The 22,507-nt window shown below is 50.2% G+C and overlaps 1 protein-coding gene across 1 annotated transcript in view; it reads right to left on the bottom strand.

The window, feature by feature from the left end:
- Positions 1 to 7,492: 7,492 nt before the first annotated feature.
- The window catches only part of PLB1 (phospholipase B1), a 144,172-nt gene continuing 129,157 nt past the window's right edge, over positions 7,493 to 22,507 (bottom strand). Inside the window, 9 exon segments of the mRNA XM_058682913.1 lie at positions 7,493 to 7,902; positions 9,296 to 9,370; positions 15,643 to 15,738; positions 16,189 to 16,293; positions 17,420 to 17,501; positions 18,699 to 18,793; positions 19,323 to 19,388; positions 20,757 to 20,837; positions 21,796 to 21,847. Of these exon segments, the coding sequence (XP_058538896.1) occupies positions 7,699 to 7,902; positions 9,296 to 9,370; positions 15,643 to 15,738; positions 16,189 to 16,293; positions 17,420 to 17,501; positions 18,699 to 18,793; positions 19,323 to 19,388; positions 20,757 to 20,837; positions 21,796 to 21,847 (856 nt within the window). The 3' untranslated portion in view covers positions 7,493 to 7,698.

Genomic DNA, 22,507 nt, shown 5'->3' with positions numbered 1-22,507 from the left:
TCAAATGAAATATGAAAACAGCTTCGTATGCACAATAAGTAGCTACATTTATTGTCACTCAGCGCGAGGGGAGGCTCTGTGCTTGGCGCCCAGCACCTGCAGGAACTCTCACAACAGCCTTAGAAGATACAGAGCCAGCCTGGGGCCGGTTTCACAGGTGCCTGAGTGGCCTTCTGGAAGGAGGACTGCACTGGGGAAACTTCAGGATACCACTTATGTTCTTGCGTCTTCCCAGGGGATTTCAGACCCAAAGAGATCCTGAATAAGTCCCCTGCTGTGTAAAATGACTTACAGAAATAGAACTGGAAAAAAAGGTCAAAATGGAGCCTCCATATATAATGATGTTATCATCGATCTGCTGGTCACAGGAGATATGCTTTGAGCTATTTTTCTAGCAAGTGGGAAAAAAACAAGCTGCCCTTTGGGCAGGGCCTCTTGGGCTCTGCTGCAGGGCCCTGGGCACCTTCCTCTCTGGGAGGTTGACACCCCTTGGCTGCCTCCTCTCCTCTCCCCACCAACGGGGCAGGGGTGCGGTGATGGTTTGTCACTCCAGCTTTTGAGAGCACAAAGCACCGAATGGTCTTGGGGCAGGGACAGCTTTGTGGGTGTGTGACCTGTGAGTCACACTGGACCCTGTTCTCAGAAGGGCCCCCGTGCTTGTTTTAATGCTCTGTCACCACAATCTTAAAATTCTTAAATTTTTAGCAAGGGACCTTGTATTTTAATTTTGCTCTGGGCGCTGTGAAATATGTAGCCAGTAATGGATCTAGGCCAGGATGGGGGAGTCCTGGGGAGGGCTGGCCTGAGGGATTTGTTCCAACTGCTGCTGTGGACTACAGGGCCGTTTTAACCCTTGAGATAAAGATTAGAAATAAACTTAACCTGAAACCAGATTTTGCTAGGGGGACTCTGTGATACGACCCAGTGGGCAGATAGCAGCTGCCCCTCGGGTGACTTGGGAACAGGTAGTGAGAGACTGCTCCTGTTGTATCCTGCATCCTAGGATGTTCCCCAAATTTAGGGCCAACCCAAGATGGTAGCTCTTGAAAGGAGACCGCACCATCAGCCTCGCTTATAGGCCTTCTGGAAAGCTATCAGTAAAGCTAGACAAGTTAAAACTGAATTTAGCAATGCTTAGAAAGGAGCGGGCAGAGGCATGCCCAGAGGCTGCCTTGCTCACCTCTGAGTGTAGGACCCAGGGCTCCAGGCTCTGTTCTTCCACCCCAGGGAGGGTCCCCCCGCTTGGGTGCCAGCTCGAGGCTGAAGGCTGTTTTGTTTCAGGCTTAGGCTGAGAACATCCGGCGACCCAGGGTAGGCGATGCGGTACAGAGGGTGGGGATCGGAGGACTCATGGACCTTCTTTCAGCCCAGGTTGTACACAGGAGAGGAGAATTATTATAGCTTCTGTTTATCAAGACCTCCTCTGCCGGACCCTTTTCTCCTAAGGGTTTCCATAGAATCCACAAGCAGCCTTTTATTTATTTGTTTACAATTTTTTTAAATGTTTATTTTTGAAAGAGTGAGCACGGGGGGGTGGTGGTGGAGGGGCAGAGAGAGAGAGAGAGACGGGGGGGGGGGGGGGGGGGGAGGGAGACCCAGAATCCGAAGCAGGCTCCAGGCTCTGAGCTGTCAGCACAGAGCCCAACACGGGGCTCGAACCCAGGAACCGTGAGATCATGACCTGAGCCGAAGTCAGACACTCAGCTGACTGAGCCACCCAGGCGCCCCAACAAACAGCCTTTTAAAGTAGACATTATCACTGATTACAGTTGAAGAAACAGGGTCATTCCTAATAATCCAGGATTAGATCCTCTCTTGCTCCTGTCTGATCTTCAGCTCTCCTACTCCCTGCTTGGGGTGGATTCTTCAATCACTGAGCCAGACTGTGCTTGAGACTTTCATTGGTCATAAAGAATGAAATTCAAATGACTGAAGCACTGTCCATGAGGAATGTATTTAGGGGAAGCCTGTGTTCTCTCCTCCCTTTTCTTTCCCGTGCCTGCCCCAACTCTCCTCAGGACCATGCATGAGCACCTGAGGGCAGCTTGCTTGTTGCCGGATGGTGAGCCAGGGCCCCAGAAGGGTGAACTCAGGGCCTCTCCAGGGGGACATACACCCCCTTGGCCGTTGGTATGTGACAGGGCCAGCTGCCAGAGTGGTGGGACAAGCTTGTAGTGACGAGTCTTCTGGACATTGCACAGAGGTACAGGATGCACGCCCTTCAGTGGCCTCCTTCTGCTGAAGCCCAGTGAGCTCTTGCTGCTACACATTGAGTGCTTTGTTGCTGGGGAACTGGCCTTAAACTGGCTACCGGTTCTAGGGCCGGAGGCTGCTTCTGTGGCCAGCTGGATCCAGGGCCTGCCCTGATGCAGGCTCCTTCTCCACCCCCCCCCCCACCCCCCCCGCCCCGCTCACGTCAACTTTGACTTCTGTTTCCTTCGCTGCGGTGACTTTGTAATGAATACTCATCAGAGTTCCGTATATGGCCCTTTGGAACAGCCTTTCCATGTTGGCTGGGAAAACCAAGGTTTTCCTGGGCACATCCTCAGGCTTGAGAGCCTAAAACGGCTCCCTCCCACTGGTCACCGAATAAATAGGCAACTTAATTTAGTTCTTCCATTTTTTTTAACTTAAAAATGATGAAATATACATAGAAAAAGCCTGAAATCCATTTCAATTCAGTTTAAAGAATAATTATCAAGCAAGCTCATGCTAAGAAATAGCAATTCTTATGTCTCAGAAGCCTTCCATGGGTCCCTCCTCATCACCATCCCCCTCCTTTCAAAGGTAACTATTTTACTGACTTTTATGATCTTGTTACATTGAATTCCTTTACCACATTTGCTACCTATCTCCACTTTTAAATGGAATCCTGTCACATGCATTCTTTGTAAAACTTTCTACGTTATATGTAAGACTCACCCAAGTTGATGAATGCAGCTGTTGTGATTGATTTTTCACTGATGCATAAATGCTCCAGATTATTAATATACCATGAGCTATTTTCCCAATCCGCCATTGATGGGCATTGATCTCCATGTTTCTGGTTTTATTGTCCTTATGAAACATTGCTGTGTGTGTTCTTGAACATATCTTCCTGGAGGGATGCATTTGCAAATGTTTTTTTGGGAACTGTCTCCTAGAGATGGAATTACTGGCTTGTCCATTTCCTCTTGTTCAATCTTACTAGGTTTTTCTAGGATATCCTTAGGTTCTATATATCTAATTTTTAAAAATGTTTTCTCTTTATTTTAAAAGTCGTTCTTTAAAAAAAAATTTTTTTTAATGTTTATCTTTGAGAGATCATGAGCAGGGAGAGGAGGAGACACAGAATCCGAAACAGGCTCCAGGCTCTGAGCTGTCAGCACAGAGCCCGACACAGGGCTTGAATCCACGAACCAGACCCTGAGATCATGACCTGAGCTGAAGTCAGATGCTTAACTGACTGAGCCACCAGACGCCCCCAAGGTCATTCTTGTTTAATGTTTCAAAAGTTAAAAACATGATTTTCAGGCAAATATAGGATGAACGCTTGTCAAAGAGTTTAACTGAGTAATTGATGAAGGAATCATTTGGATAGTTAAGTCTGGTTCAAGGGAGAATTTAGGCAATGGAAATTTACATTGTTGGTCACAGAAATGTTGAAAGGATGTTGCTAATAGATGTAAAACTTGTTAATGTCCTATAGAGTGATAAAACTGTAACCTTAGGTGACTTTTTTTTTTTTTTATCAGTCAGAAATCCAACAGTCAACAGAACTTCTTAGTGTCTGGGCTCTAATCAAACAGTGTAGCAAAGTCAAATGCAGGTATATTCTAGATAACTAAGTATTTCTTAGATGAGCTTGTTAAACTTGTTAAATTGGCAGGACAAAAGGTCCCTCTTCTGTCTTCTCTCCAAGTTTGGGTTATTTTTTCTTAATGATACTGTACTTTGCTTCCACATCTGTAGTGAGGATCAGAGGAGATGAAGTGTTTTGTAAGGGACCAAATATATTTTCATTACTATGGTTGTTTTATAAAGCCCCTTGAATAATCTACTAGAACTAATACTGATATGGGAAGGGAGTTAATTATTGAATACCTATTTTTTTAAACTATTGTGTTAAATGTCATTTCATTCTTATAAAGAGACTGAATAAACATAGAATCTGCTTTAGTTATCTCTGTAAGGTTGGGATAATAGCTGTGTCTACCTCATTGGACTGTTGTGAGAATTAATGATGGACTGCTAAAAACAGTGCCTAGGACACAGTAAATACACAAAAATGTTTCAAGAAGTGATCTGTTTTTGAACACTTCCAAAGTTTATTTTTCTTTAATAACAATATATTCTATTTCTAGGAATTCTATTTGGTTCTTAGTTTCTGCCTTAAAGTTTTTTTTAATGTTTATTTTTGAGAGAGGGAGAGAGAGAGCGCAAGCAGGGGAGGGGCAGAGAGCAAGAGGGAGACACAATCTGAAGCAGGCTCCAGGCTCTGAGCTGTCAGCACGGAGCCTGACGTGGGGCTCGAACCCACGAACCGTGAGAACATGACCTGAGCTAAAGTCGGATGCTTAACCAACTGAGCCACCCAGGCACTCCAGTTTCTGCCTTTTTAAAAGAAATAATGACTTATTCTAGTTTCATGTTTTAAATTCCTTTGCCTTTAATCTTTCTAGACATATTTATGGTCTGTCTTCAATACTGCTGTTATGTAAAATCTCCATTTGTGTCTACAAATTCTCAGAGCCATTGTCTTCATTTTTTGGTTTTTTTTTTTTTTATTAAAAGATTTGCTCACTGCTAGAACTCCACACGTGCTCTAGCAAAATAAATCTTAGTCCCTGTAGTTTTTAAAATGATAGATTTTTTTTTTTTTTAACTAGAGATGGTGGACTCCTTTAGACCAATTGGAAGCAGAGAAACTCATGGTGTCATCACAGCCTCAGTAAGATAATATCCCCCCTTTCTAGATTTTTATTTTACGACACATTCGTTTACAATTTGGCCTCCTTCACTTCTAGAATCACATGTTTTGTATTTTCAGGTTATTCCCCCACCCTGGACACCAGTATTCATTTTGATGAATGTCCATTCTGTGAGTATAACTCTGGGCCAGCCACCTCTTCTCTGAGTCTGGGTTTCCCCCTCTGTGAAAAGAGGGGAATAGGGATTTGCAGTTTAATTCCCCTGTGCCATGGTGTCCATCATAGTGTGAACACCCTGTCAGCTTTTATTGGTATTATTTTCTTTGCGCTATTCTTTTGCCGGTAACATTTACATTCCCAAATCCCATGCAGCCTGATAGTACAACCATTACAAGTCTAGTCATTACAAACTCCTTGTCCTTTCCAGGGTGCCCCCTGATCCTCCTCCGTCCTTGTTTTTCTGGCTTGCTTGTTGCCCCCCGTGCACACCGCGCTCATTTGTCTCTCCACTTTGATGGAGTTTGCCTAGTCTCAACGCCACCATTTTTTTCCCCGGCCTCTAACCAAGTTCTCACACCATCCTTCAGAGCTCAAAGTTCCATGCTCTTTATGAAGGCTTTTGACCAAGTTTAATGCACACTACTCTCTTTTGAATTCAGAACCCTCTGTGGAGAGCACTGTGGAGCACAGCATTCTCAGAATTTGGTGGTTTCATTCATGGTGTGGCAATGGGTGTTGTCCTAACTAGACTGGCCATTTTCCCGTAGAAGATGCCACATATCCGATGTATACACACTTCTACGAGGTGCAAGTAGCTACTCTCATATACTTAAAATTTTTGGCATTTTATTACGCATTCAGTGGGAATTCAGGGTCTGGCTCATGCTTGTGTCTGTTTGTGCCGAGTGTTTCCTTGGGCACCAGCCTGGGACTACTTTTGGGGGGGTTAATTTTTCAGACTGGGGACTCCTGGATCACTCGGGTAGTATATATTCCAACCCAAGTTTGAGGACGGATGTGTGATTATGAATTCCGTGCTTCCTTGAGGTGGGAGCTACTGGAGGAAGCTACTTGAGAAAGAAGAAAAAGGCGCATGGTGGCACTGGGCTCTTAGAGTTCACGGGCTCTCTGCTATTAACTGTGGTGAGCCAGGAGCACAAGCTGGAATGTGGTGGGTCTTTAGGAAATGTATGGTTCGGTCACTATGTTTTCTGGTCCATAGGAAGAATGGAGGGGGGCAGGTATGCTGTTCCCATAGTACAGAAACCGAAACTGGAGACCAGATGAACCCTGGGGCTGGATCGAGGTTCTCTGGGGACCTCATTCTGTGTGCCAGAGAGATAAGATAGTGGACCTTCACGAATGGAAGACAAGCAGTCTTTGTTGGTACGTGACTGCCCAATTCCCCAACTCGTCTCTGAACCTCTCCACTTCCCTGACCATCTGAACCCTATCTCAACTCTTCACAGATGAGAAAACAATCCCCTTTTATGTATGTAGTATTTTAGAGTTACAGAGCATTTTTATATGCTCCCCCCCCCCCCCCCCCAGCAGTGCTGTGAAGCAGGCAAAATGAGGACTTTCATTTTACAGATGAAATATCTGAGAAACCGGGGCCCGGGCTGGTGTTGGGTTTGCTCTGAAGGCCCCCCCATTCAAATGGTATGCCTGGGGATTCTAACTCACATTCTTGGTCACCCCAATCTTTGGGATCAGGGAGGTCCTTGGCATGCAGATGATAATGGAATTCTCTCTTATTTTTTACTGAGGTGAAATTCACATGGCCTACAATTTGCCATTTTAAAGTGAACAGTTCAGTGGCATTCAGAACAAGGGCATCCACAATGTTGTGCAACTACCACCTTTAGTTTTAATCACTTCCTCCCTGGGATTTTGTGCAGAATACATGAGAATCTGTGTAAGACATCCAGCTCAGGGGCTCAAGGAATGCAGCCTGTATTCTCAGCCTCTCTCTAGTGCTCTCTCCACCACCTGGTAACGTAGAAAGGGGAATTCTTTCCTAAAGTTAGCACTTTGAGAAAATCAGGTGAAGGTAAATAAAGTATTTACGTCCCAATCCCTTTTTTTTTTTTTTTAAAGGCATTTCAAAATTTCTCTCTTCCAGATAATAACTTTCCCCAAGGAACTCTTCCTATTCTCGGAGGGATCAGGCACCTTTACCTACCAATGCCCAGGAACAGAATTGTACCTTGTCATGAGCTTCTTGCTTTTTTGAAGGAGTTTGTCTTTTGAGGGAGCTGGTGGCATGCACACCCTTGCAAGTATCACTGTGCACTACGTTGTCCTGGGTACGAAACAGGTGTAGAAAAGCTATGTGTTGGAGTGAATGGTGGCCAGCCAGCCCCACTCTATTCTAGCCAGCACCTGGTGGCCAGCATTTTCCCCACCTTTTACATAGTGGGTTTGGTGACTGGCAATATGTTCAGCGGGTGCCAGGCTGGGCTCTGGTTGGCCATCACTTGGGCAGCTCTGGCTGAGGCAGGACATGAGAGGCTCCAGCTCCCACACCTGCGTCGCACAACGGATGGAAAGCGAGAGCTTCAAGCAGGTTAACCCAAGAGTAGAATGACTTTGGCCTTTATTTAAATTTGGCAATTCCAGGAGCATAGGCTCTGGGCCCCAAGGAGTCGTGACTGTCCCTTTGGCTTCCTATGTCACCAGGTGACGAAGCAAATGCTCTCTGTGGTGGCCAAGGTGGCTGAGGTAGACGGCTGGTGAGGAGTGTGGCTGGGGAATTTGGGATGAGTGCATGCCCGTGGCTGGAGGCCTAGAATCTCATAGTGTTGAGGCTCATTGGAGGATTTTCCCGCTGGCGACCTCCTATGGCTCTCCATGCCATCACCGTGCCGACACCAAGTGCAAGGCCACCTCCTGCCGCCACAGGCAAGGCCCAGGACAACACCGTGGGGCCTGTTTCAGAATGGTCTTGGAGTAGCTGACTATTCCTCAGGGTGTGGAGGTAAGGGCTCTCCTGTGGAGGAAGAGAGGGTCAGGGGTTACGGGTCTCTGAAAACCATCCTTCTGCCCACCTTGGGCTCGCTTAGTCCCTAGCGCCGGGGAACAATGGTGCAATAACCTCGCACATTTTCTCTGCTCATCCTTCATCGACACTGTGCTCAAACCTCCTGAAAGCGGATGGGTATCCAAAGTGGTCAGTACCCAGCTGTAACCTCCTTTTAGTTTCTCACCTGTATCTCTTTTCCCTGTCAACCTGATACTGAGATTGGGAACTGATAGGCGACCAGAGGGAGAGAGTCCTGGGGGCTGCAGAGCCCCCACCTCTGTTTCCTCAAGGCTACCACTGGACAGCTGTCCCCATTCCCCCATCCTAGGAGTGCCCGTGAGTAGGGACGACAGTCGGTGTGGAAGGACAGCTGGTCCTATGGTAGGTTTGAGACCCGAGCGTGAGAAGGGCCAGAAGAGGAGGTATTCAGGCCTGCCTCCCTGGATTCTCTCCTTCCTCTGTGCACAGGAGTGTGGAGCCCTGTGTAGGAGCTGAGAGAGTGCCGAGAACGTGACCACTCTCACGGTCTTGGCCAAGTTCAGAGACAATCACATCACAAAGGAGACTCAGTCCCAGTCCTTTGAGAAGTGTGAACAGAAAAGGGATGAACACGGATGCATGCTGGAGGCAGCAGCCTTAGGGTGAGGGGACAGGAGAGTAGACCAGGGAGGGCAGCACCTGAGCCTTACAGGGTGTGGCTTTCTCCTGCAGGCAGAGATGGGGATGAGCCTCTGGGAGGAGCAGGTGGCAGAGTGAAAGCACAGACCTGGCAACTGTGGGGCTTGGCTGGGCAGCTGATCCTTTCTCCAGGAACATAGTGTGTCTAAGGCGATAGAGGAAGCTGGGTCTCCCCTCTGGATGCTCCAGTGGGACCAGGGAAAGGTTTCAAGCAGCCTTGACAAGACTAGAGTGACTTTCCAGGTAGGCTGTGTAGTGCCTGGCAGCGGTTACAGGAGGGCAGGGAAAGGAGGGGAGAGCTGGGGAACATGTTAGGAGCTTGGTCAGCCATCCTGGTGAGGGCAGTAAGGGAAGAAAGGATGTGCTGGGACGGGATGAAAAGGAATCTGCGCTCCACAGCAGACACGGTGTCTTACTTCTTTCTGCACAGCACCCCCTCCCCCACCAGTGCCCCTTCAACTGCCTCCCCTGAGTGCCTCTTCCATCGGACCTGCTGCTTTCCCCCACACCCCGAGGAGCTGTGAAGTTTCAGGGACAAGGAGGAGAGGTGAGAATGATGGCAGCTGCATGATGATAAAGCTCCCAGGGAACTCCTTTGAGCCTCTAGGTCTCAGGGACCCCTGCCCCCTAGGCATCTGTTTCACGCTGGATGGAACAGGCCGGATGTTAGGACATTACTCACAGGAGAGGGGCATTTGAGTTTGGTTCGGCTGTGGGTGAAGTTGTTGGAGGTTGTCTTATGGCCCACTGGCTCCAGCTGGAGAGAGAGAAAGGACACTGTGATTTCCTCTGAAGCTGAGTATCTCACACCTGATTCCCTCCTTCTGCAAGGGTGGGTTGACACCAGCAATAAACACAAGATCCACATCAGATCCCAGCTGCCCTGGCCAGAGCTGGACCTGACTTCTGATTCAGAAGGGGCGGATCAGAGTCCATCAGGCAGGGTGGGACCCTGAGCCTGTGTCCTGGATTTACCAAGGAGGACCCTGGGGCCCAGGAGACACGGATCGGTCCTGCCACAGCCAGTGTGTGGAAAGGCCTGGCCCAGCCTCACCATCTCCTGCTTCCCTTCTGGGTGGCTGTGATCATAGACACTCTGCAGTTTTAATTTTATAAAATGTTGATCATCCTATTAACCAACTTGAAGTGTGTGGGGCTAGTCAGTTTCAGAAAAACTTTGAAAACATGTTGGTTACCGTGACGTCCTTACTATATATACTTGGCTTGCCAACTTTAAGAAATCAAAGTTTCTCACTTGAGCTACGTTGTTTTTCACACAGATGTAGAGGTTTACCTGAAACATCCCTGGAGCGATTGTTGTTCAGAGAGGTTCTGCTTAACACTTTGAATCCTGGGACCCTCTGAGGATGAGCTGGAAGCCACTCTATACCCCTTCCTGGCACCGTTAGCCTGTAGCCACCTCCTGCCGTGGCCAGCGCTGAGAAGTGCGCTCCCTCCTGTTTGCACATCCTGACTGTGTAGCCTCTACCCTTAGAATCTGCTTCCCTGCCTGGTCCTGAGCCCCTCAGGTACTGCCCGTAGGGGAAGCGAAAGCACAAGATCCCAGCTAACCACCACACCTGGCCCGTGATCTTGCTTTCTGTTGTTTCTTTACACCTGTTCCTTCGCACGAGAAGGGTAGGGTCGGCTGCTCTGGTCCTGAGAGACATCGCGGTGACTGGCACAGCACAGTGGGAGCATCACCTGGGGCCTGGTTCTGCTGCTATTGCCATGCCAGGCAGGCTCCTGGGTTGCTCTGAGGTCAGGGGTGGGGCACTAAACCCTGTCCCGACCACCCCGATTCGGTGGCTGTGAGCAGCAGCTGAGAAGATGAAATGAAAGCTCACTGAGGTGGTTTACATATGTATTGTTGCTACTTCCTTAGAGCTGAGGAAGCATAAACTTCTTGTAATGGAACCACTGTCGAGGGACAGTATAGACGCTCAAGGTCAGGTTGGCTGATTCCTGGACACTCCAGGAACCCAGGAACCGACTGGCACAGAGGAAGGTAAGGATCACGTGGGGTTGATGACTGCATCTGTTTCTCCCTTTCTCCTGGCTCCTTGTCACCAGTGCCCAATGTACCTTCCAGCTGTCAGCCAGCTACCTTCACCGCTTGACTGAAGCTCTGGTCAAGGTCACCTTGACCTCCAGCTTGCCAGATCCACTACTCACTTTTCTGTCTTGACTTTTCAGCAACATTTGTCAAAGTTGGTGCTTCCCTCTCGAAACACTCTCCCGCCTGGGCTTCCAGAACAAGGTCCTCTTCTTTTCTCCTTCCTGCCTTCCCCACCCCCTCCTCCTCTGTCACTGGAGTCCAAAGTTGGAATGAGGGTCCAGGGGCCTGGTGGTTGGTCCACACTCTTTGCCAACTACTCTTCTCTAGGAGGCCTCACTGAGTCCATGGCCTCAAATACCCCCACCCATTAACAACTCCCACATTTTGTTTTTTCTAAATTTCCGTTCCTGATCATGATTCATTCTTGCTTACCTGATGCCTCCAGGTGGATTTCTAGAAGACAGTTCACACTTCTTATGGCCAAAAGAGAACTTTCAATTTTTTTCCCCCTCAAGCCTATTTATTTCTTTCTACCACCTCAACCACCCACCCAATTGATTTTTTTTCTTTATTCCTTGACCCCGAATAAAGGAGTCTTTTATTCCTTTTTGTTTTAAATTTAAATTCCAGTGTAATGTTAGTTTCAGGTGTATAACAGTGATTCAACAAGTCCCTACAACACCCGGGACTCGACACAACAAGTGCACTCCTTGATCCCCATCACCTGTTTACCCATCCCTCCCACCCCCCCACCCTCCCCCACCCCCCTCTGGCCCTTATTCTTTTTCTACCTCCCCCATCAGCCAGTCCAAAACCTATTCCAAATCTGACTCCTTTGCTCCTTCTCCACTGTCATCACCCTGGGCCCAGGCACCTTCGTCTCTCACCTGGGCTCCACTTCCTTCCCTCTAGTCCACTGCTATATGGCAGCCAAAGGGCACACCAGGTCTCGTGGCTCCCCTGTTGGAAGCCATCCAAGGACATGGCCCTGTTCTTGCTTACCTCTCTGACCTTGTTCACTTCCCTCCAGTTACACTGGCCTCCATGCTGCTCAGACACTTCAAACTCATTCCTGACTCCGGGCCCACACAGGTCTTATTTCCTCTGCCTGGAACACTCTGGCTCTAGACCTCTGCATGCCTGGCAGACTCTTGACATTCAGTTCTCAGTTCACGTGTCACTCTTGGATGAGGCCTTTGCTCCCGCCATTATTCTGTCACAGTACCTGCCCCCACCCTCTTTTAAAGCCCTGAATATGATCAGAAATTCTTTTTTTTTTTTAATTTTTTTTTATGTTTATTTATTTTTGACAGAGAGAGAGAGAGAGAGAGAGACAGAGCATGAGCGGGGGGCAGAGAGAGAGAGGGAGACACAGAATCCAAAACAGGCTCCAGGCTCTGAGCTGTCAGCACAGAACCCGATGCGGGCGGGGCTTGAACTCACAGACCGCAAGATCATGACCTGAGCCGAAGTCGGACGCTCAACCGACTGAGCCACCCAGGGGCCCCATGAATATGGTCAGAAATTCTTAATGATTTGTTGGTTTTTGTCTGTCGTTTGCCCAGGAGTGCAAGGATGTTCCCTTCCCCAGCACCTGGAATAGTCCCCACTGCATAGTGATGCTCAATAAAGAGTAGATGAGGGACTGGGTGGGTGAACTGGAGTCACGGAGCCCTGAGTGGAGAAGCTCAGATGAGAAGGCCTGGGGCAGGGTGCAATGGGCTGAGTGGGCTTCTAGTCTGTTCTAGGGATTCAGAGAAGGCTTCCTCTAGGAGCTGGCATCTGAGTTGAGTGTTAAGGTGGCTATGAATTCGGAGAAGGTTGCAAGGGCAGCCCAAGATGTAAGGGAATGAGCAAGAGCAGACACACAGAGGCACCATGGGTGGTGCAGGAAACTACTCCTTCCCAGACAGCCCAACTGCCAGTCGGAGGGTGGCGGGAGTGACCACTAGAGAGGTCAATTGGGGCCAAGTCTCAGAAGGCCTGGGGTGCTATGCTGAGGGGCCTGGACTTTCTCCTTCGAGGAGGGGCAGGCCTTGGAAGTTTGGTCAGATTTTCATTTCCACAGATTCCTGTGGTTGCCCTGTGGCAAACAGATGGAAGGCAGTGGTTTGCAAACTCTGTACAATAATATCACTTGAGACCTTTTGGAATCTACAAAACCTGTGGGCTACCCCAGACTAATCCAGAATTTCTGGGGATGAGGCCCAGGCACTAGTGGTTGTTTGTATTGTTTTTTCTTTAAATCAACTTTCTACCGAAGCTAACAGGAGAAGCAGTGCAGATCATAAGTGAACAGCTGGTAAATTGTGATCAAATGTACCCGTGTAACCGGCATCCAGATCAAGTTACGGGATACTGCCAGCACTCCAGAGCTCCCCTCCCCCCTCCAAAGACCATACAGTAATTCACTTGTTTTTGAAATGTATAGACATAGTTGCGTGTCGTTGAACCTTATTTATTCACTGTAAGGTATTCCATTGCATGAATGTGCCACATTTTGATTATCCATTCTATTGGTGGACATGGGGGAAGCTTCCTGCCTGGGGATTATGAACGGTGCTGCTGTGACTTTTCAGGTGAGCCCACATGTACATTTCTGTTGGGGATCTACGTGGGGGTGGGGTCGCTGGGTCACAGGGAATCCAAATGCTCAGCCTTAGTGGATATGCCAAACTGGCTGCCAGTGTGAAAATCTCCCAGATTATTCTAACCTCTGGCCACAGCTGAGCTTTGCTGTTCTAATGGCGGTAAGCCCAGACCCAGGGACACCGGTTAGGAGGCTCGCGTGGTCACCCGGCCCCTGGGCAGATGCAAATGTTAGCGGACAGCAAGATTTCTAGTGAAGAGGGAGCAGGCATCAGAAAAAAGAAGGAAAAACTGCTTGTAGGAAGAAAAAAAAGGAAAACCGCCTCATGCTGCTGGTGCTTTTGGTGTTGGCTTTGCAAAGGTCGCTGGAGAAGGAGGCATAAAGTGTGTTTGTGGCCACAGTAGAGTGCCTGGCAAGCGTCAGCCAAAGCCTGCAGACACTATGTCATAGGACTGTCATTGTGAGACATGAATTCACTGGTTATATATGTGCTGATCCAGTTGGGAGCGGGGAGGCCGGGTGATGCTGTGGCCAGGGCACTAGGGGGATAGATTAGACATGGTCTAATCTCGGCTTGGCCACGACCAGGCTGTGCGATCCTGGGCAAAATGCTTCATATCCCTGTAGTCTAGTTAGAGCATTCTGGCTAGACAAACTGTTAAGATCTTTTCTGGTTCCAATGGACTATTACATATGTCACTCTGGAGGTGACAGCAGAAGACGATCTGAAAAGTTGGCATGATGTGATAACTTTATATCTGAGATGGTTTTGGATGAGAACACTGGACTATCAAATTCCCTAAATTATCTAGCACAGGATAAGATACTCTCAGATGATTTCAGTTTTGTTTTAGTTTTTTAAAATTAGGGATATGGCCAGGACACTGGTGGCTGGGAGCCCCAGACAGTCTTGTAATGTTACTAATACGGCAGCATTCACCTTTTGTTTTCATATCGAATCCCCTCCCACTTGCCTTTGTGTATAAAAGCCTCTCACCTGGGGGTACCTGGGTTCCTCAGTCAGTTGAATATCTGACTCTTGATTTCTGCTCAGGTCATGATCTCACGGTTTGTGAGATTGAGCCCGGCGTCGGGCTCTCTGCTGACAGCGTGGAGCCCACTTAGGAGTCTCTCTCTCTTCCCCTCCCCTGCTCGTGCCCTCTCAAAAATAAACATTAAAAACAAATCCTGTGGCTTTCCCTGAGCTCTCAGGGGGATACATGGGACTGTGCACAGACACCCACTCTTTGGAGGGGATGTAAAAGGAATGAGGTCATGGGACTCAGCCGTGAAGGAGAACTGGACTTCAAAACTGCTCTCAGGAATTATGTTGTGCAAACTTTGATTAAAAAGATTACCGTGGAGGTTGGGTAGGAGGGAGTGCAAGGATGTTTTGACTGTAATTCCAAGTCCTGGGCTGATAGACTGTGACGAAACCTTTAGCAGGGGGCAGATTATGGTGTCAAGAGCAGGAAACAAAGGGAGAGGAAGGCTGAGACTGATTAAGTTGGCCAAGGATGGAACGTGCTGGCATGCTGCTCAGGGGACGGCCGTGCTGGGCTTGCTGGCTAAGGAGGCAGGTGTGGGAATATTCGCGCCGGGGAATGCCGGCAGAGCCCCGGCCAGCCCCAACGGCAGTAAAAGTGGGAGTGTGGATGTGTTTAGTCACCATGGGAGAAACAGGAGAATGCAGGTTGGGGTGGGGATTGGGTTACCCGCTGAGCCAAGATCAAAAGAAGCCACTGGGTTGGAAAGGCATTTCATTTGCTCTGCGCCACAGGATACAGCTATTGTGGTGACCCGTCCAGCTCTGTGCCGACACAGCTGATTGTAGAGGAGTGGCCAGCCATCAGAGGCAAGGCCAGGTGACCCTGTGGCCCCTCGGCTATATGTTCGTTTCCTAAGGTCCCCATTAGCCCCATCAGAAAGGACTGGAGAGACAGGCAGTCCTGTCTCTTTCCAACCTGTTTCCCAGGTTGGAAAGACAAGACTTTTCTTGGTGATGTTCCAGAAAACGATAACTGGGAATGTGTTGAGACTGGAGTCCTGGGGGCTGGCATTTATTGGATGCTAACGATTGTGTTTGGTGCTGCACACATGTTACCCTCAACAAGGTCACACGGTAAGGGGCTGAAGCTGCTATTTTCATCCTGTTTATCTGATTACAAAATTATCCCCCCCCCCCCCCCCCGCCCCACCCCAGCACTGGGAAATTGCTAAAATAATGGAATCTGTCAGGACAAATAATAAGGTATGCCGCCATTCTGAGCTTTGCGGAGAAAGGGGCTCCTTCCATCAATAGGTCTTTGTTTTGGGCAACGGTCAACATCCTTGAGCTGCCTCCTTTGACACACAGCCCACTAGGTGCTTGGCCACTCACCATGTTGTTCCAGAGCGCGATGGCCATCTCCGCGTGACCACGTTCTGAGAAGTGGAAACAGTCCTCGGAGAAGAAGGTGAGGTCAGCGCCCCCTCTCTGTGACCAAAGGCAAAGGGATTACCTTTCTGGGAAAAAGGTGCAGCTACCCACCCCTGCGGGCACCCTGGGCATTTTCCCTTCCAATTCTGCTGCCAGTTGTCTCGGATACTGATGGACAATTTTTAAAAGACCTAAATTATAGCCACCCCCAGTCCATCCCTTTTCCTTTGGCATCCCTGCCCTGATAGTTGGGAAAAAAAAAAATAGGAAGCTTTCCATTCTATCCCAATCTAGCAAATACCAGGGCCATGCCTGGGGAGCTTGGTCACTGCTGACATTCTCCCTTTCCTTCCAAGTACATCCAGGTTCCATTCAGACCAAAAGAAAAGGTAAACAGAAAAAGCAACTCCCTAGGAGCCCTCTTAGAACTACATGGTCAGAAAAAGCTCAGGTACAGAAGGAAGTATATTGCCTAAGAATAGCCTCCCAGAATTGCCCGTGGCTTACGCTGTTCAGGGGGACAAGAGTGTTCTGGAAGAAAGGCTGCACGACCACTGCGAAATCTTCACGCTGCAGGTACTGGTGCCAGTATGACAACCTGGAGATGGCACTCTGGGGATGGGAGAGAGGTTCCTCAACCCTCCTGGCAGGACTGGGCAGATGGGTTCTAGTCCTGCCTTGTGCTGGCTGTGAGGGGCCAGCCCACCCTCACCCAACGTGACTTCAGGGGATGCTCCAGTGCACGTGCAGGCCTTCATCCTGCCTGTACCTGGGCACCACCCGTTCTGTTCTGAAGTCTCCGAGGCTGGATTTGAGCCTCTGACCAGACTGCTTGGGCCAAAGACCTCCCCTGTTCTTGCTGCATGAAGAGCTGAAGTACCACACGGGGCTCCACATCTAGCTCAAATGGGGAGCATTTCAACACTAGCTCCCCAAGATGCCTATAAACTTGGAGGATGAGTGTCCATGTAAAAGGGATAGATGGGCTTCTCTTCCAGAAGCTTTTAGGGGCGCCTGGGGGGGGGGCTCAGCTGATTGAGCGTCTGACTTCGGCCCAGGTTGTGACCTCATGGTTCATGAGTTTGAGCCCCACAGCAGGCTCTGTGCTGTCAGGCTCCGTGCTGTGGGTTCTTTGTCTCTCTCTCTGCCCCTCACCATCTTGTACTCTTTCTCTTTCAAAAATAAACATTAAAAAAACAAAAAAAAGCTTCTACTCCATCTGGAAAAAAGGGCCAGGATGTTAAAAACAATAACAAAACAAACATGAGAACCAGATAGGGCTTCAGGGTCAGGCAGAGATACCTGGGGGGAAGTTTAGGCGGGGAAACTTCTTGGAAGAGGTGAGAAGACCTGTCCTGTGCACAAGATGGAGACGTAGAAGAAAGATGTGGGGTGGGCATAGCAAGAGGGGACAGCAGGGGTGCACACAGAGTTGGGGATGGAGGGAAGCAGGGGTGGGCTAAAGCCCAACAGGGCGGTAGACACCTGCCCTGCCTCCTCTGGGTGAGAGATGATGTCTGGCACGTGGCATCTACTCTGGTCACCAGGGCAGCGAGGCAGGAATCCTCCCAGCTTCCTCTGAGATTTCTCCCTGCCCGACTTGGTGTTCTTTTCACCCAGAGAAGGGTTGCAAGGCCTGTGATCTGCCTTTAGGGAGAGGCCTTCCTCTCAGCAAGCCCTGCTCTGGGAGTAGAGGGGGTTCCCAGCTGGGACAGGAGGAGGAGGGCTGCGGGTTCACCTGGAAGTTCCAGTTCATTTTCTTCAGTTCTTGCATCTCCAGAGAATTCTCCTGGGAACGCGTGAGGCAAGTGCAGTTGTTCCTGGGAGAGAAGGGGTCCTGTGGAGAGGTGCCTGGGTGGCTGACCCCCTCCCCCCACCAGGGGAAGAAGGCCTGGACCCTGTATTGCCTTGCATGGGAGGATGGTAATACACAGGTGCCCCTGCCACACAGCCTTGGGTGACTCCTGGACCCAGGTCACAGACTGGGCACTAGGGGTAGCAGGTGCTTGTTTAAAGAGAAGGTGGGAGAACTGGCACCCGATATCTGGGTCCCCTTGCCACCTGGCTGCTCCCGCCCAAGCCTGGGCTTCCTCCAGGGAAGGGCTGGAGGTTTGGAAAGACTGTCATCACCACCTTCTCTCTCTCCATGGTCCGGAGGGCCCCAGCTCTACCTCCGGCTGCTTAGCGCTTGCCCTCAGGGCTCCAGAGCGGGGAGCCTCTTGGGAAGCAGACCTGAAGATCCTGCAGGAGCCGTTCACACCTCCTAGCTACTGCCTGTTCCACCCTGGCCGGTTCCCAAGGGGAATGGGAACCAGCCGGTCACCTTCCCAGCAAATCCATGGGACCCCCAGCTGGGACTCCTCGGCCCCCTGCAGAATCTCCTCTTCCATAGCAGCCTCACAGGAAGTCTGGGTGACCCTCTGGCCTCAGAAGCTGACAACTTCCTGCCAGGGTCACAGCTGAGCTTTAATAAATTCCAGCCACCAACAGAAATTCATGTCTTGTACACCATACCTTAGCTCTAAGCCTGGCTTTCAAGGATGTTATAAAAGCTACCGCTATACTGAGCGCCTGCCCCACAGGGACCAAGCCTGTGACACGCATTTCCTCTAGACCTCGCATTACAGGTGAAGAGGAGGCCCAGAGAGGTTATCTAGTTTGTGCAAGGTCCCACAGCTCCTACATGGAAGACAGCTGTCTTAGACGCCCATTGCTCCATATTTGAGAGGCAGCACAAGGCAATCACAGACGGTGCCGGAGGCCTTAAGCATCATTGGTGTGTGTCTCACTTTACAGAAAAGCAAACTGGGGTCCAGAGAAATAAAATGACTTGCATACAGTAGGCATTCAATAGCATAGAGGTATTTCTGAATGATCTTCCAAGCCCCTGGCTAATTGCCGATGTCTGCCTTCTGGATTGGCTCGCCTGCCTCTGCCTCTGCCCGCACTGGTCCATCTGTCGGCACCTGTGAGTCCCACCCTCCCCAGGTGCCCTCGCCCTGGGGCTGTGTACTCACTGAGCGGCCAGCGGCAGGTCACATTTCCCACCTTGGCCCTGGTGCAGGCCAGCCAACTCCATGACCTCCACCACGTTGATGAAAGCCCTTGGAAGCTGTGGGGGAGCAGAGGGGTGAGCTTCGTTAGTCCCCAGGCCGTTGTGGGGGATGCTGGTTACTACTGGAAGGAGCCTAGGGGGTCCTCTACAGTCTAACTTCCTCCTCCCCAATTTTACCAATGAAGAACCTGAGGAACAAAGAGGGCATGGGACTTGTATCATCTCAGTCTTCTTTAGCGGCCCACTTTATCGCTTGGGAAGCTGAGACAGCAATCACTGGCCTCAAGTCACATTGCTAGTAAGCCACAGTGCCTGGCCACAAACAGGCCGACTGGCTCCAGAGGCAAGCTCTTTGCCACCAAACAGTACAGTGTGATCCAGTTAGAATTTCCCTTTCAGGGAGCTTTGTCCCTGCCTCCCTCCCCTTCCTTCCCCTCCAGGTGCCTTTGTCTGCTCACAGCGGGGCTTTTCTCAGCACCTATCTCACTAAACACAGCTTGCCTAGATGTGCCCAGAGGTGATGCCCAGTGAGGGAGTAGATAGGTTGCTGGCGGGAGAGGAGAGACATACGGCTGCTCTTTCCTACCTCCTCATAGAAGATGTCCAGGGCCTGTTGGATGTGCCGAATGTACTCCCCAGCTGAGTGGGCCTCCTATGAAGAAAGAAGGGGGCTCTTGTCATCCCCTGGGTTCTGTGAGAGGATGATCATGGTCTGATGACTAGCACAGGAGGATCTGGGATGGTGGCAGAGGGTACAGAGGGGCTATAAAGGTACTAGACAGGCTAAGCCCAGCCCTTGTTGGCAAAGTCTTCCTTTGACCCCTAATAGACACCATGGACAATCCCGAGGGATCCTCACCCCGATCACAGTATCTCAAACCCAGAGGCAGATTCTGATAGCACTGCCTACCCCCCAATTCTCCAGTCCCATCTGTCACCAGCATCAGGCTTCTGAGCCACATCAGTACCATGATGACCACACTCTCTTCCCTTTGCGCTGTGGCCCATGCTGGCCCCATTGATTCCCCCTAACTTCTATCTTTTTGACTCACCTCGAGGGTTTCCTCCTCTGACCCTTCCTAGAACATGGCCTGAGTCAATCCTGGTGGTGGCCTCTAGGTCTTTCCCACAAAAAGATGCTTTCAGGACTACAAATCTGGCTTTGCAAGAGGGGCAGGTATTCTGGGGATAATAGAGGCATTTTTCTCTACCAGGTGTCCACAGGCAGCTCTGGGGACTCTCTTGGCTTCCTGGACCCTGTTGAGTCCAGGATACAATGGCATTTAATCCCCCTGGTGATGGGTCACTTCCTCCTCTAGAGTCTAGTAAGGGAGAGAATTGAGAGGAAGAGGCTCAGAACAAACCCCTGGGTGGGGGAGGGTAATTCTTGTCCAGCCTTCAGTGGTTGGTCTCTCTGAGCCATGAGGAATGATAAATGCTTTCTCCCCCTGCCTGTGACTTCAAACATTCTACTCTAATGTCTCAGTTATGGCAGCTGCTCTTTTCTGGCCCACTAAATACAGGACATCCCCAACTTAGAACAAGTTGTATTTCAACAGTTACGGCTTCCCAAAGACTATAAGTCTGGACATATTTCCCCATAGAAACATCAGGAACAGGCTGGATTCTCAGGCTGGCTGGCTGAGGTTGGTTCACTTATGAGATCCTCGGGACAGCAAGCCCTCCTACTAGGACCAGTTTAATTTTATCCAACCTTGTTTATGACATTGTTTCAGCTTCCCCCTGTGTACACACACGCACACACATAAAAGAAAAATCAAAAAATGGGTAGGGATGCCAAGTAGGTGTTGGGGGAAGCTTGCCATGTACTCATTGCATACCCAAGAACAATATTTGTGTGAGAAAGAACAGTGTCTGAAGAGTGGGTGCATCTAGACACTTCTGGAATTGGGGAACCAATCAAGCTGCTGTCCCAGGGGCCACTCAGGAATGGGAAAGGCCGGGGTCTGCCTGGGAGAGCAGGCCAATGTGACTTCCACGGGGTTGAGCAGGGGCCTACCTGATTCTCACAGTAATGACACATGTCGTTGCTCCCAATGAAGAGTGTGATCAGCTTCCAGTCGTTCTCTAGATCAATTTCCTGGGGGGGGGGGGGTGGACAGGAAGCCCTCAGCTTAGGCTTTTGGTGTGCATATGCAGATGGCATTCACCAGGACAGACAGCACCCCCCCCCCCCCAACCATGGTCTTTCGCCCTCTTGGTACCCTGATGGAGAGAAGATGCCAACTGGAGCCTCCCTGACCTTCACCTTGGTTCCTGGCAAGGAGCTCCAGAGAGTGGATTCAGTGTGTGCACTTGTGTGCACTTGTGTGTGTGTGTGTGTGCGCGCACACGCATGTATCTGCTCACACAGGAGCGGATGACTATTTTTCCTTCGAGATCCTAAGCAAGCTGCAGTATATCACGAAGCAGAGTGTGTTAACACACCCCTGAGATGTCATCTCAATGCCTTCAAAGGAGCAGAGGGCAAAAGATACAACTAGAAGCAAAGCCCAGAGGTGCCTCTTGGGAGAGGGGGCTGGCGGGGACTGGAGGTGGGGTGGGGGCTGGGGAGGCCCTCGAGGAGCCTGCCTTCCGCTCAGCCACCACCATAACAGGAGTCCTGCCAGGCGCTGAACTTGGAATTCCAAGGCCTAAACACACAGAGCATTTAAAAGAGTGCCGTGAGAAGTTTCAGAGGGGCCGGGTGAGCGGGAAGGAGGAAGGATCGGAATGAGAAGCCTATTTTTAGAACCTGGGGTTTACATAATAGGGCTCTGCAAAGCCAACTCTTGGGTAAGGTGGGAAACTGCCAGAGGCCAAGGCCAGTTCTGCTACCTCCTGCGGTGGGCCTCAGGGGTGCGGGTGCCAGAGCCTGGGTCAGGAAAGGGCAGCAGAGGCCTTGGTGGTAAGGCCTGCTTCTCGTGGCTTGTCTGGCCCCTCTTAAAGACAAGCAGGGGCTGAAACGGTGCAGAGCGGGCTCTTTTAGGGCCGCTGCACCCCCCCTACATAGCTGGAGACTAAGCACCTTATAGGGGGGCCCAGGGTCCTGTACTCACAGGGTTGTTTTTCATTCGCTCCACCAGGTCCCGGGCCTGCGTCGGCATGTCCCTAGATGGGGAAGAGAAGGGAACCTTAGGGCCAGCTGGGAAGCAAAGGCTCAAGCCGTGGGATCCTGGCGTGGTGAGACAGGTGCTCTAAGAAGAGAAATGTTATATAAACTGGACTCCTTCAGAGTGTATCCAAAGGCTTTCGATTCTCAAGAAACCTCAACCTAGTACAAATCAAAGATGTGCCCCAGACCTCAGAGCCACATGGATCCGGACCCTGCCAGGGCTAGCCTGGGTCCACCCGCCGCCTCCTTCAGGCCTGGTCCTCGCTGGCCCCTGGGCAGGGGAGGGGGGGGGGATCTGGATCTGATCATCCCTTTCCCATAGAGATGGTCCCTTACATTCCACCGGGCTCTTTCACAGCGAGCTGAGCCTGTTCAGATCTTACTTGGCTGCCTGTTTTAAAAATAACCTCTTGTATATTTGAAAAAAGTCACAGCCTTAAATTATCGCTCTGCTTTCTCCTTTCCAAGCGTCATGACTCCTTAACCTTCACTTCTAAATCCCACTTTCTATTCCTTTAATCCTTTTTTCTTCTCTGTTGTTACTTTGGACTTCCACACCATCCCCTTGCTTTTTCCCTCTCCCAGTGCAAAAAGGATTGCGGGGGTGGGGGGGTGGGGGGTGGGCAGGGAGACAAATCTGGAGTGGGTTACTTTCT

This window comes from Neofelis nebulosa, chromosome 9 (genome assembly GCF_028018385.1).
Source record: "Neofelis nebulosa isolate mNeoNeb1 chromosome 9, mNeoNeb1.pri, whole genome shotgun sequence".
NCBI classification, from domain to species: domain Eukaryota; kingdom Metazoa; phylum Chordata; class Mammalia; order Carnivora; family Felidae; genus Neofelis; species Neofelis nebulosa.
The sequence above is the reverse complement of the archived record's forward strand: the minus strand, read 5'-3'. Positions and strand labels throughout refer to the sequence as shown.